Source organism: Anabrus simplex, chromosome 4 (assembly GCF_040414725.1).
Source record: "Anabrus simplex isolate iqAnaSimp1 chromosome 4, ASM4041472v1, whole genome shotgun sequence".
Classification (NCBI taxonomy): Eukaryota; Metazoa; Arthropoda; class Insecta; order Orthoptera; family Tettigoniidae; genus Anabrus; species Anabrus simplex.
The window spans coordinates 394,056,276-394,072,304 of NC_090268.1; the positions used below are offsets into that span (position 1 = coordinate 394,056,276).

Consider the following 16,029-nt stretch of genomic DNA (forward strand, 5'->3'; position numbering starts at 1 on the left):
CGGGCCTCCAGGGGTGGCAGCTAATCACACTAACCACTACACAACAGAGGCGGACAAGTTAAGTGGTTACAGTGGATAAATACAACCCAGTTGCTGTGGTGGGTTGAACTGAGATCCCTTACCGCAACTTTTAGCACTAGAGCCACTATTCACCAACATCGGTTACATTTGCTGTTATCTTACTTTTCCAAAACTCGGATAATGTCATTATCTCGGATAAAGCTCACTTCTGTATTCACCACAGAATTATTATCTCGCTTTACTAAAACTAAGTTTTCGTTTCGATCTGAATCTGAACCTTAATTTTTTCATACTAACGCACGGAAAACAAATTATTGCAATGTAAAGAACTTTTGATTTCATTCAGGGTTTGCAAACAATTTATCTTAAATTATGTTCGCTATTGACAAGAAGCGAAGAAAGAAGCCTAATATGACAATCCTAGAGAGTCAATTGTTATTGAATTTGGTGACAGAAAACATTAACAACATAGAGAATAAGAAAATAGATTATAGCCGACACAATGCATAGGCTATTTCACTAAAAAAATAAGGCAAGTTTGTAAGGTGTAAGGTAAGGGTGTATTTTGCCCGAAGGCAGGTCCGAACCTCCACAGAGGTGTGGCTAAGCCGGAGTTTACGTACGGTAAAGGTAATCGCCCACTGCAGGGAACCGCGCCGCGCCGCGCGGAACAAGCTTGTGGAACATTCCACGGGCCATTTTCCGAGACTTCGCCCATACAGCACACCTCACCGCGCCGCGCCGCCTCTCTCCAGTTGGGGAAGTGCAGCTCACGCAGAAATATGAGTTCCAGTTCCGAGGAGGACTTCTTATTTGCGGTTGCGATATTTGCAAATGAGGAAGAAGGAAAACGCGAAAGAAAAGTTTGGGTCCACAACATTTGTGAGAAAGGGAAACATACGGAGAGTTTCACCATTTATTTCCTGATCTACTAAAGGACCGAAGTAAATTTTCCCACTGCTTTCGTATGTCCCAAGAAAAATTCTATGAACTATTGAACCTAGTTAAGCCGTGTGTACCGAGTTCGATAGCTGCAGTCGCTTAAGTGCGGCCAGTATCTAGTGTTCGGGATATAGTAGGTTCGAACCCCACTGTCGGCAGCCCTGAAAATGGTTTTCCGTGGTTTCCCTTTTTCACACCAGGCAAATGCTGGGGCTGTACCTTAATTAAGGTCACGGCCACTTCCTTCCCACTCCTAGCCCTTTCCTGTCCCATCGTCGCCATATGACCTATCTGCGTCGGTGCTACATGAAGCAACTAGCAAATAAAAAAGCCGTGTGTAGAGCGAGAAAATAATATCACCTTTCGCCGAGAAAGGCGTACAGTGCACAATACCACTAACCGCGTGAAGGTACGAGCGTGCTGGCACTAGTCGAGGACTCACGAAGACTGCCGAAACGCCACGAAACCACATTCTTTCAGTTATTCCTTCCTTCTACCCTCGCCCATACAAGCGCGCCGAAAGGAAAAAGTTCCGTTCCAGAAACCTGGAGGCTTCTGGCGCGAAAATTCCACAAGCATGTTCCGCGCGGCGCGGCGCGGCTCCCTGCAGTGGGCGTTAAGCCATTTCATTTCACAAGAAGCAGACCACGGAAATTTCTTCTCGGCTGCGCTGCGCTGCGCGGCGCGGTGTAGTGGGCGATTACCTTAAGGTGGCCAGTTCCTTTCCGCTCCTCCATTCCCTTAACCCCCACCAACAGCGCGTGGCAACCCATCCAAATCTTGACCACTCCCAATGTTGCTTAACTTCGGAGAGCTCACGGGATCCGGTGTTTCAACACGGCTACGGCCGTTGGCATTATTCCTTAATTCTTCAATAAAAAGTCATCCTGTCGTGTACCGTACAAGATACAGCTATAATCGAGAATTCATCATAGGTTTACCTATATGCTGGAAATTCCAGGTTATGTTCGGTCATGGAAAATACTGACAGTGTCGAAGCGTTAAATAATCTAAAGTGTGTTTCAAAATCCATGTTATCGTAATCCTCAAAGGATGTACTCACCTAGAGCTTTCTATTGCAGTACCTTGGTTATATTCCTCGTCTCTGAGATTTTCTCTTTAAATATTTCAGCCGTCTACGGGCTTCCATATTGAAAGCCTATTATCTTAGATTACCTGTTTTACCGGCCAACATATCTCCGGTAAAATTTTAAACCGAGATAATAAGCGTTATCCAAGATAATGTTTTTTGTGAATACACTTGTAACTGTTAGCCCGGTTTTCTTGGCTTTAAACCAAGATGATGAATAGAGGCCTAACATCACGAGTTATTTACACTGCCCTAAGAATAGGAAACGTCACGTCGAAAACCGGTATACCGACATACGAAGAAAATTACTGGGAAGGAGTCAGCCAAGAACTCACCGTACTAGCTGTAGGGTAGCTTAATGTTCAGCACTCTTGTAATTCCCTCCTTTTTACTGTGTTTTAGGTGAATACGCCAATTTAGGCATGGATGGATTGGTGAATCATATCCGTGAAAAGTACGGAAATATTGCAAAGGTGACTCATCTACATGGCATAAATGATATGGTGTTTGTGTTCGATCCCAAGGACGTGGAAAATGTAAGTAACTTATGATTAACCGCTTTTAGTTACTGCAGACGAAAGGAATTATAGTGGGAAAACAGATATGGAATTTTACTGGAGAAAAGTTGGCCTGTAAACCAGGAAATATAAGATCAGAGGCTTTCAAAATGGCAATTCCTTATGTGTATCAGCTATTTTCGAGACCATTTTTGGTATGCTGTTCAATCAATCAATCAATCAATCAATCAATCAATCAATCAATCAATCAATCAATCAATCAATCAATCAATCAATCAATCAATCAATCAATCAATCAATCAATCAATCAATCAATACTGATCTGCATTTAGGGCAGTCGCCCAGGTGGCAGATTCCCTATCTGTTGCTTTCCTAGCCTTTTCCGAAATGATTTCAAAGAAATTGGAAATTTATTGAACATCTCCCTTGGTAAGTTATTCCAATCCCTAACTCCCCTTCCTATAAATGAATATTTGCCCCAGTTTGTCCTCTTGAATTCCAACTTTATCTTCATATCGTGATCTTTCCTACTTTTATAAACGCCATTCAAACCTATTCGTCTACTAATGTCATTCCACGCCATCTCTCCGCTGACAGGTCGGAACATACCACTTAGTCGAGCAGCTCTTCTTCTTTCTCTCAGTTCTTCCCAACCCAAACATTGCAACATTTTTGTAACGCTACTCTTTTGTCGGAAATCACCCAGAACAAATCGAGCTGCTTTTCTTTGGATTTTTTCCAGTTCTTGAATCAGGTAATCCTGGTGAGGGTCCCATACACTGGAACCATACTCTACTTGGGGTCTTACCAGAGACTTATATGCACTCTCCTTAACATCCTTACTACAACCCCTAAACACCCTCATAAACATGTGTAGAGATCGGTACCCTATATTTACAATCCCATTTATGTGATTACCCCAGTGAAGATCTATCCTTATATTAACACCTAGATACTTACAATGATCCCCAAAAGGAACTTTCACCCCATCAACGCAGTAATTAAAACTGAGAGGACTTTTCCTATTTGTGAAACTCACAACCTGACTTTTAGCCCCGTTTATCAACATACCATTGCCTGCTGTCCATCTCACAACATTTTCGAGGTCACGTTGCAGTTGCTCACAATCTTGTAACTTATTTATCACTCTATAGAGAATAACATCATCCGCAAAAAGCCTTACCTCCGATTCCACTCCTTTACTCATATAATTTATATATATAAGAAAACATAAAGGTCCGATAACACTGCCCTAAGGAACTCCCCTCTCAGTTAGTACTTTTACGAAGTACAAAGAGACTAGCTGCCATACAGGGACAGCAAGTCACTTTGTATATGGTTAAAATGGTAAGGCGAGTTCAGAAAGGAAAAAAATATTAAAATTAATTGTACTTTTCATAAATTTGTTGGGGGGACATAATTACGAACACAATTTTGGTAGTATAGTTTTTGTAGTGTTTATGTGGACCAACTGTACGTAGACGAATGTAAATATAGTGGGAACACACAGATGGAACGATTTCACTGAGTAATAGGGTTAGAATGGAAAGTGAGTAAGGTACCTTCTGACTAGACGGAAGCAGTAATTGAAGACATGGATGGAAGAAGGGCGTAACTCAAAAAACACTCTTTTGAGATAAATGAGTTTAAAGAATTATAACATCAAACACTTTTCTCAGAAATACAAAATTGTGGTATATTATACTTAACTATATTCTTGATTATTTCATAATATGTACATCAAAAATATTTATACATTTTTTGGTTTGTTGTCAATTTTGTATTTTGGAGTTACGCCCTTATTCCATTTTCAAGAATAATTTTCATTGCAAATTAATGTTTTTTACATTGTTAGAAGCCTGTAGACAAGTTTTACAGGTTAGAACATTTGACAGGGCACAATATATTATTAGGGGAGTCACTATATCGAGAATTTCCTACTCCCACAGATTCAGCTCCCCGGAAAATATTTTCAAACCATGCACGTGCATCTGCGCATAGAAAGCTTACTAAATCTTTAACAACTTTTAATTTTCTGGGTTCAATACCTACACGAGGGACTGGAAAGCTATCCAAATTATCTTACAGACCATATATCCATCAATAACTGAAACTTGTCATGAAACGTAATATTATAATTCTGGCTTCCTGATACAGTTCCTTCAGGAGAGTGACATAATATGACATACTTTGGAATTGAAATCTTAAGTCCTTTTGTTTGTGGTGTTGTAAATGACAGTGGGCTGAGAACGGCAGATCATTCTGATAGTAAGGATTTAGTATCCGAATCATCTGAGGTTTCATTTGGTAAATATTCACTGTCATCTGCTGAAATATCAGATGTTTCTCCTCCTGACATTACTCCTGCGTCAGCTGTTTCGAGTCTGATGAGTGATGATTGCTGGCTCGCCCTAAGTCAGCCTTGGAGCGTATTTTAAGTCGGACATGAGTAATATTTGGAACAACGGCGCAACTCAATATAGCACATCACACACCATCTATTGACACTACCGATAAGCCATTTAGGTAGTATCTAGAAGAGCCTCCAAGGAACGTATATATGCAATTTACCGAATAACGCCACAACCTGACTTAAGCCCTTCTTCCATCCATGTCTTCAATTGCACTTACCTACAAAGAAGGGAGCTGGAAGGATTGCAATAATTATCGTGGTATTTCGATGATCCGTATACCAGGCAAGGTGTTCACATGCATTTTGGAGATTAAAATAAAACAATTTTGGTTTTCATCTCTCTCTCTTTGCACAAGTTCTTTGCATATTGTAACGGTTCAAATCCCGTTACAAGATGATATCTGTATTATTATTATTATTATTATTATTATTATTATTATTATTATTATTATTATTATTATTATTATGTCCGTATTATTATTATTTTACCTGTGAGATTACTATTATTTTGTTATAAATATTATTCAATTCCATTATGCATTGCTTGTCGCTTGCGTATTTGTGATTGATTGTATGCATATATACGTATATGTAGATTAACATTAAATACCTGTACAGTGAGAGTTTCGATATATCAGATGTGGATGTGACGTTGTTATATTTTGCACTACTGGCGATTCTGCCAAGTCATTGCTACGTCATGGCTACGTCATCGTGAGCTTTTAGCAATTCGCTCAGAGACTCAGCCGCCCCAGGGGATTTCACCATTACATGCAACGGTTTGAGGCGTTGTGGGAGTATGTCATTGTTATTTCTGGAGATTACGTAGCTGTGTCAACCAACGTCTATAAAAAGTGGATGCATATTGTAGCTTCAGTCATTAGTTAAACGGAAGCTGAACAGTGAAGAAGTCTACGAGATGAAGAGGCCTCAGTCGGTCGGTCAACGAGTGTGAACGAGAGATGGAGAAGACTCAGTGAGCCATTAATCATTGGTCATTGAGAGAGTGAGGCCAAAGTTGGTTGGTCACTTAGTTGAAGACACGGACGCAAGGGCTTACCATGGAGTCAGAGAGGGATACCACCTACTATGAGGTAATACCATATTGACTTACAAAGAAGTCAGATGATATGGAGAAGAAGCAGTCACAAGGATGTATCACCAAGTTAGGCGTGACACATCTACAGTAAACACCAGATCAAAAGAATACGTCGTAATTACACTCAAAGTGTTGAAGGTACAGTCAAGTGAATCAGTGAGGGAAATATTTCGTATAAATTGTTAAATGTCCGGTCAAGAAGAATTCAAATTCATGCCTAGTTTCATTCAGTTGCAAAGTCATAATTTCATACTCTCATCTGTGTTATCGCAACAAAACTTACTATTTTTTATATATTATTTAAAGAATATATTTTGTTCTATCAAACGAATTCATAGTTTTATTTCAATGAGAGTAAAATATCTTAACCTCAAATTAATGGGGAAACCGAACGCCAATCTCCTCTTCCCAGGACTTATATGGTATGTTGTCAAAAGTAAGCTTATTACCCCACACCCTGTTAGTTAGTTTAGTATTAAATAGTCTCATTTGGCTCCGCAACGTGGTGCACGAATAAATTCATAACTTGGTCTGAATGACAGCATATCATAGGTTCATTTTGGGAAGAGTATGCACATTTAAGCCAACGGAATTATTATCGGTAAATGTCAGGAGTGTAACTTTGTGATATATATTTGTATTTTGGGGATATGTCAAGGGATTTGAAGAGGGAAATTAATTTGAGGTCGCGTACTATCACTAGTGAACCAGAGATGGACAAGGAAGAAAATAAGTCATGTGACGACGAGGTCATTGCTTCTGCGGACATCCAAGGTGAAATTCAGAGTAGGGAGCAGGTGAATACGATGGGTGCTTCTGAGGTAATTCAGGAAAGTGCAGAAATTGAGAAGCACACAGGAACTCAAAAGGAAATCGCGGGGGGAATGAACCAAGATTTTGTTAATTTGTTCATGGCCAAAATGGACAAGTTCAGCGAAAATTTAAATAAACACATGAATGAATTACTTGAAAATAGGAATAGACAGATGAAAGAATTAATTGGAAGTTATAAAGAAAATTTTAATGTGAGCATTAATAAAATAGATTCTAAGATATTAGAGATAAACAATCAAACATCTAAGTCAGAATATGTTAGAAAGTAAGTCAAATGAAGAATGTGTTAAAATGGGAGGTAAAATGAAGTTGAATCGGAGCAATATTCATATTCAGATTGAGCATGTCAAAGGAGCATTTTCAGAGAATATCGTAGAATTATGTAATAAAATTTCTAGTAATCGGGAAGAAATTCATGAGGTAGTCGAGAAGAGATTGGACAAGATTTGCAATGCCGTTGGGGAAGATACGAGGGAACAGATTAGTAGTAATGAACAAATTGAAAGCAAACTTGTGGGGGTCGCTGAACTACGGAACGAACAGGAAACGCTATCACAACAGGTGAGAGAGAGAGAGGAGGAATTGCAGGAAGAAGTGAGAATAGAGGAAGAGAAGGCTGAGAGAGGAGCGGAAGAAGAAATTTTGAGTTGCCAGGAAGTGATACGGCAAGAAGGTACAGGTGAGATGGCAGGAGAAGAGATAGTAGCGAGTGGTTTGTTCAGTAGGGATCGTGATTTAACCGGGTTTTCTGGAAAACAGTTCAGTACTACAGAATTTGTGAAAATAGTTGAGAAAAGATTTGCAAGTAAGTCGAGGAATAATATTAATGAATGGGAATATGTGTTGGAGATTTTGTCTAGTGTTTTTATTGGTGAAAGTAAAATGTGGTTTCGAGTGTACTGGGATAATATGTCTAATTTAGGAGAATTTAAAGACAATTTCATTGACAGGCTTTGGGAAGAATGTTTACAGGGGCGAGAGAGAGAGCGCATGATATCTGGGGAAAGTAGTATAGTAGAGAGAGGGGGGAAAATGTTAGCCGAATATCAGAGGAGAGGTGGTAATCCTGATGAGCAGAGGATTAATAGTTGTGTCGATGGTGATAGGGGTCAGATGAGTAACCAGTGAGAATCGGAAGATGGGAGGCGTATGTATTTGAGTTATGAGAGAGAAGGTCGAAAGCGTAACCAGAGAGAATCTGAAGATGGGAGGCGTACGGGTTTGAGTTATCAGAGAGACGATGATAGTCTTAATATGAAGGTTATCAAGGTATCGTTATCGAGCCAGAGTATTTAAGATTCACAGGGAATCGGGTAAATTAAGTGAACAGTCTGAAGGTAGTAGATGAACAGGTATGTAGTATAAGTAGTTATGTAGTGAAAGTAGATTTAAGAGTAGTGTGATTGTGACCTAAGTAATGTTAAGTGAGATATTTAAGTACGGTAACAACGTAGTCGTAGATAATGAAGTAATTAATGGTAGCAGTAAGTTAGACGTAAGAAGTGATCTGTTAAAGTGATGTAAGTACTTGTAATACTGGGAATATACTGTCAGTAGTGAAGTAGTAACTCCGATGATAGAAATTGTGAGATGAAGAAGGTAAATGAAGGTTCTATTAGATATTATAACAGCCGTTGTGTAAGTCAAAGTGAGTAAATAAGATAGCGGTACCAATCACAATTGAAGATAATTGTAAGTTTCAGCTATGCCTTGTTGTACCAGATCATGTGTATTCAGTTATTTTAGGAGCTGACTTGGTTGCAAATTATGGAAGTAGAGTAGACTTTAATTTAGGTAGTGTGTGTTTGTTCTGGGAGTATAACTAGCAAAGAAGTACGTGTTAATTATGATGGTCTGAGGTAATTGTTTGGTAACGTGTGTTCTTTGAAAGATTTGAGAGGTAAGTGAAGTTGTTCCTAGTGAGAGGAAATGTTAGTGTGGGTTACGTGTCTATTACGACCAGTATCCGAGAGATAGTCGGTATAAGGTAGTGACGTGAGGTAATTTTAGTGATTTACAGGAGGAGTAATTGTGTTCGATGTTAGGTAAGCATCGAGATGTATTTAGTGGTAAGTGAGGAAGAACACGTATATAAATAAATTTGTAGTACATGACCATTTATCATTTGTGGGAGGTAAGTACCCCATTCAACTTAAAAATGCTAGTGAAGTCTAAGAACAAACGAACATTATGCTGGATTACGGAATAATTGAACCATCTTATAGTCCTTTAATTGTTGTTGCCAAGAAGGATGTGATTTATTGAGATATGTAAGTTAATGAGGGCAAAATTGATTCAGTTTGAGTGACAGAGTGCTACTCAAAGTTCCATTTCATCATCTGCAGGGGCGGGAAATATGTTGAAGTTATTCTTTTGTGTCAGGGGTATTTCACAATTGTGAACCGTATGGGGAAGTGTGCATATTCCTTAAAGATCAGGAAGGGGATATTGTCGGTACTTACAACATTAAGAATTTAAAGAAGTACTTCAGGTGAGATTTGTTGAGATAAGAATAAGATGATTAAATTTTGTGAGAAACAGGCAAAATAAAACTAACATATATGAATTTGCGTGTGAACCAAGTGTCGTATTGGAGTATAGGAAGAATAAGTGCTACATTGTCATGTGTTGTGTGGCAAAACGGAGAACAGGACATTGGACAGTTATGTGCGATAACAATATGCGAGAAAAGTTCTCATATAAGTGAATTTTCACAAAATGTTTTGATATGTTAAAAAAAGAAGAATGTAGTACAATCAAGTAAAATTATTTGTATGTATTTAATCAAGTGCTATACTCTTGTGATTTGTATGAGGGAAAAAGAGAATGGGACACTGGACAGTTATCTACGATGGCAATGTGCGAAAAAAATTCTCATATATGTGATGTTTTATAAAATGTATGGATGTTGAAAAAGAAAATTTTTGTTGTATACTCCTTTAAAGTGTTTATCTGTGTCAGTGTTATATATATATAATTTTGTTCATAAATCAATCGATTCTTTGTTCTTCGATTTATTTATGAGGGAGGCGAATTCTAACGGTTCAAATCCCGTTACAAGATGATATCTGTATATTTATTATTTGATCTGTATTATTATTATTATTATTATTATTATGTCCGTATTATTATTATTTTATCTGTGAGATTACTATTATTTTGTTATAATTATTATTCAATTCCATTATGCATTGCTTGTCGCTTGCGTATTTGTGATTGAGTGTATGCATATATACGTATATGTAGATTAACATTAAATACCTGTACAGTGAGAGTTTCGATATATCAGATGTGGATGTGACGTTGTTATATTTTGCACTACTGGCGATTCTGCCAAGTCATTGCTACGTCATGGCTACGTCATCGTGAGCTTTTAGCAATTCGCTCAGAGACTCAGCCGCCCCAGGGGATTTCACCATTACATGCACCGGTTTGAGGCGTTGTGGGAGTATGTCATTGTTATTTCTGGAGATTACGTAGCTGTGTCAACCAACGTCTATAAAAAGTGGATGCATATTGTAGCTTCAGTCATTAGTTAAACGGAAGCTGAACAGTGAAGAAGTCTACGAGATGAAGAGGCCTCAGTCGGTCGGTCAACGAGTGTGAACGAGAAATGGAGAAGACTCAGTGAGCCATTAATCATTGGTCATTGAGAGAGTGAGGCCAAAGTTAGTTGGTCACTTAGTTGAAGACACGGACGCAAGGGCTTACCATGGAGTCAGAGAGGGATACCACCTACTATGAGGTAATACCATATTGACTTACAAAGAAGTCAGATGATATGGAGAAGAAGCAGTCACAAGGATGTATCACCAAGTTAGGCGTGACACATCTACAGTAAACACCAAATCAAAGGAATACGTCCTAATTACACTAAAAGTGTTGAAGGTACAGTCAAGTGAATCAGCGAGGGAAATATTTCGTATAAATTGTTAAATGTCCGGTCAAGAAGAATTCAAATTTATGCCTAGTTTATTTCAGTTGCAAAGTCATAATTTCATACTCTCATCTGTGTTATCGCAACAAGACTCACTATTTTTATATATTATTTAAAGAATATATTTTGTTCTATCAAACGAGTTCATAGTTTTATTTCAATGACAGTAAAATACCTTAACCTTAAATTAATGGGGAAACCGATCGCCAATCTCCTTTTCCCAGAACGTATATGGTATGTTGTCAAAAGTAAGCTTATTACCCCACACCCTGTTAGTTAGTTTAGTATTAAATAGTCTCAATATCTCTAAAAATACGAATGCATGGTAAAAATACACATCTGATGCTTCAGATCTTCTATGATCCTTAACCAAAATTATAATACAGGTTACATTAACACATGAAAAATTACGTTAAATTCATATTGGCAGCATTTTCTTGTAAGGTAGGAAGGCCAAATTCCATCCCGTCACCAATTTTCATCCTTCTAGAGATTTCCAGTTTGCATGGTTGGTACCTAATGTGAGGCATGTCTTATTGCGGCAGGAGGTCAATTTCTACAGTATCTGAAATAAACGTTGAGCAATAAACGTGTACACACGTACAACATAATAATAATAATAATAATAATAATAATAATAATAATAATAATAATAATAATAATAATAATAATAATAATGCAGTCGCTTAAGTGCGGCCAGTATACAGTATTTGGGAGATAGTAGGTTCGAACCCCACTGTCGGCAGCCCTGAATATGGTTTTCCGTGGTTTCCCATTTTCACACCAGACAAATGCTGGGGCTGTACCTTAATTCAGGCCACGGCCTCTTCCTTCCCAGTCCTAGGCCTTCCTTGTCCCATCGTTGCCATAAGATATATCTGTGTCGGTGCGACGTAAAGCCAATAGCAATAATAATAATAACAATAATAATAATACTAATAATAAAGAAAACATCGCGCGCAGAACATACGGTGGTTAAGTGTGAGTAGGTTGAGGAATTTGTCAGACGGACCCGGTTAATCCTTAAATCTGACCTGAAGAGCAAAAATATTATTAAAACAATCAACAACAGTGCGATACCAGTTCTTAGCTACTTCTTCGGAGTTATCAAGTGGAGCAAGATTGACATCGCAAATTCGTGAAAAGGAACTGCGTTGGCTGATGACCAAGGAACAAAAACTTCACCCAAAGTCAGCAATTGAGCGACTCATTCTCTCATGCCGTTTGGGTAGTCATAGTACTGGGGACATTGGAGCTCAGCTAACACGGAAAGTAGTATCACTGAGGGAGTATTTTCATACATCAGCTGAAAACTCAGAATTGCACCGAATGAAATGAGAAGTGGATGATATAACTCCGTTACCTCTTTACCTCCAAGACCTACAGCGAGAAGTAAGAACCGATTTTCAGAAGTTGGACGCACGACGAGCAAAACCACTACATGGAAAACATTCCTAATTAGTTAGACAAGAAAAAGTTGATTTAGAAGCATAGAAATTTTGGCTGACTGCAGAGCAAATGTTCCCCAAAACAGAAGGTTTTGTTGGCTATACAAGACCAAATCATTCCAACCAGCAGCTACTTAAAAAAACTTGGTGAGAGACCTAACAGTCATGAGGAACTCGTGCCAACATGGCTGCCAAAAACAAATCATCCATCATGTTACTTCCGGATGCTCATACTTTTCAGGAAGGTAGCATAAGAAACGCTACGACTCGGTTGCCAAGAATTTGCACCAATAACGTGCTGTTAAATTCAGACTGGTTGATGAAAGAATTCCCTATTTTAAGTATAGCCTTCAATCTGTACTCAAAAATATCTAGATTAGAATACACTGGAACCGAAAAATTATCACCGATAAGATGACTATCAACAACAGACCGGATGTAGTGGTGTTAGAGAGGGAATAAAACATGCCTCTCTGATCGATATAGCTGTCCCGAATGTCGGGAACCTCCATGAATATATACTGAGAAAATCAGCAATTATACACCACTGGCAGGACACATTCAAAGACTATGGCACTGTAGGTAAGTTAAGGGTTATACTGCCCGAAGGCAGGTCCGAACCTCCGCAGAGGTGTTCCTGAGCCGGAGGTTACGTGCGGGAGGGTGGCCAGTTCCTTTCCGCTCCTCCATTCCCCTACCCCCACCAACAGCGCGTGGCAACCCATCCAACTCCTGACCACGCCCAATGTTGCTTAACTTCGGAGATTTCACAGGATCCGGAGTTTCAACACAGCTACGGCGGTTGGCATTGCACTGTAAAGAGGTGATAATTGCACCAATCATACTTTTAAGTATAACTGCTATACCTAAAACTCTGGTGGAAGGACTGAAGAAGTTGAATGCCAGCACCAATATCTACAGGACCATGCAGAAGACGGTGGTCATTGCCACGACTGGAATTGTTCGGAAATGTATGCGTTCAAATTCTGCGTAAAAATGAAGTGTAAATCAAATAATAATAATAATAATAATAATAATAATAATAATAATAATAATAATAATAATAATAATAATAATAATAATAATAATAATAATTACATTCGTGGGGTCATTTTATACTGTAGTCACTGAATGTCTTGATTTCCCTGTAATCACGGAATACGCTCCTCGCGAGAAAGGGTATATAGAAGTTACGTAGTAATTTAGTTTCATCTTTTTGCCATCTATCTCTTCACGCAGCAGTTGAAAGAGCCGAGGATTGTCCAGTGGACATTAATTAATTTATTTGATACAGTCTATAACAGAGCATTACTTCAACTACAGTAGAATAACTGAAGAAATACAGTGAGTTAAAATTACAAGGAGAAGAACATAAAACATGAAGTAAAACTAATTGTAGAAGCTGCTATAGACACCAAATAGCCTATACCATGCGGTCCAATATAATGTACACTGACTGAGCAAATGTCATGGGATAGCGGAGCACTGATGCGCAGGTGTGTTGTCTGCGCACCACACGCACCCTGTGCCAGTGGCAGTAGTATAGAAGACCTTGTGAGCAGTGGCTGTGCATGTGACAGGTGTAACGTGGAACGTCGTCGTGAGCTGACACTGTTCGAACGGGGTATGTGGTCGGTGCCCGACGGATGGAAAGTGCGATTTCAGAAGTGGTTCGGGAAATCGGCTTCACACAATCAACCGTGTCCAGGGTGTATCGTGAATGGTTGAATGGGGGTGTCACCGTCCACAACAGACGAACGACCGGCCGTCCAGCCACCCTCGATGACCGTGACCGGCGATATCTGAGACGGATTGTCAATAGTGACAGACGGGCAACCGTGCTACAAATCACGGCTCAATTCAACACAGGCCGTAGGACCATGGGTTCTGTGGGGTATGGAAGCCGGCGCCGCACACGGGTACCACTGTTAACCCAACGTCATCGTCACCAGGGATGCTGATACTGGAAGAATGGCGTAACGTGATATGGTCGAACGAATCACGATTTGAACTGCACGAATGCCGATGGGAGGCACCGTGTATGGCGCAGACCACATGAAGCGATAGATCCCGCCTGCCTCGAAGGTGTGGTCCAGGGCGCTGGTGTCTCTGTTATGGTTTGGGGTACATTTTTCTGGTATGGAATGTGCCCCCTAGTTGTCCTGGAAGAGACTTTGAATGGTTCGCGTGATGTTAAGCTGCTCGGAGACCATCTCCAGCCATTTTTGGCTTTCCAGCGCCCAGACGGTTCTGCGGTGTTTCAAGATGATAACGCGCCGCCACATCGCTCCCACGTCACCCAGGAATGGTTCCAGGAACATGCAGCGGAGGTCCAACGACTGCCATGGCCACCCAGGAGCCGCGATATGAACCCTATCGAGCATACCTGGGATGTCCTGGAACGCAGGCTCCGTGCCATGAATCCTGCACCCACGAACAGACCAGCATTGGCGGCCGCTCTGCAAGCGATTTGGTGTTAGCTGCGTGCAGAGGACTACCAGGGACTTGGCGACTCACTTCCACGGCGTCGCACTGCAAGTCGCAGGGCCAGAGGAGGCCCCACACGCTATTAGGTGACTATCCCCTGACATTTGCTAAGTCAGTGTAAAACATGCACAGCCAATTGTTATTGGCCGTACGTCCCACTACATAATTATATAAATGAAGTAAAACTACAAATTGTGACATTTCGATGTTATACTCGAACTTGATCAAAGCAAGAAATTTTGAAAAATCGTAAAATTAAAGTCAATGTCTATGACCATTTAATACCAAATTATTAACCGCTACACACATTCTCTGCAGTGGGGAATTTTTATGCTAGATATTTTCACATTAAAAATAAATTGTTCAAGATAAATGTTGTTGTCAATATGGCATTTACTCCTCTTATTATCATAAAGTGAATACAATTAACGTTTCTTTATACATCGATCTTCAAGTTAATTACCACTGCCAATAAAAGATTCACGCATTCATCCAAGGATAATGAACTGCTACGATTTCGATGAGCACTGAAAAACAAAATCCGTTTGTTTCAGTTGTTCAGAAATGAAGGAGCATGGCCACGTAGACCTGGTGTAAATTCCGTCTTGTATTACCGAGAAGAACTGAGGAAAGACTTCTACAATGGTGTCGATGGAGCCTTCTTTACGTAAGTACTTACTTTAAATGTTGATTCTGTATTCCAAGACGTTGTGCATGATGGATGTCTTGCTTCCACACCGTTTCCGTGTATGTGTTACAGAGGAAAACAAACGCAGCGCACTCATTCGCTATAGTCCAAATTCTTAATAAACGTCCTTCTAAATCACTGGCGGGGCGCGGTCATGTAGGTAGTGATCAGCGCGCTCTCTCTCTCTCTTCCTGGTTCGCTATCTCTCAACTCGCTTGTTAACATATTGTGTTCATCGACTACTTACAGTGCCTAGCACGATGTGTAGAAGAAGACTGGTCAGCGAGAGGAGTGGGAGACGAGATAAGCCCCCTTCGACTACTGTCCCCCACGTGCGCAGCTGATTCTCGCTCAGGACGTTTACAAAGGATTTAAACTATAACGGTAGTTACTCATCACTCGATCATCACATACAAACGATGTGCAGATTCTCCGTCTTCCTCGCATTTCCTCTGAAAAACCCAACGAGAATCTTGCGGAGAAACAATTTATGTTGTTATTTATTAAGCGCTTTTAATTTATTTATTGAAAACTATCGCGTGTTCTAAATAT

At 39.8% G+C, this 16,029-nt stretch overlaps 1 protein-coding gene across 1 annotated transcript in view; it reads left to right on the top strand.

Annotated features, from left to right (window-relative positions):
• Positions 1–16,029, top strand: part of LOC136872038 (probable cytochrome P450 49a1) — a 101,331-nt gene that overhangs the window by 27,645 nt on the left and 57,657 nt on the right. The window contains exons 3-4 of the mRNA XM_067145860.2: positions 2,456–2,589; positions 15,344–15,456. Of these exons, the coding sequence (XP_067001961.2) occupies positions 2,456–2,589; positions 15,344–15,456 (247 nt within the window). The remainder of the gene's footprint in view (positions 1–2,455; positions 2,590–15,343; positions 15,457–16,029) is intronic.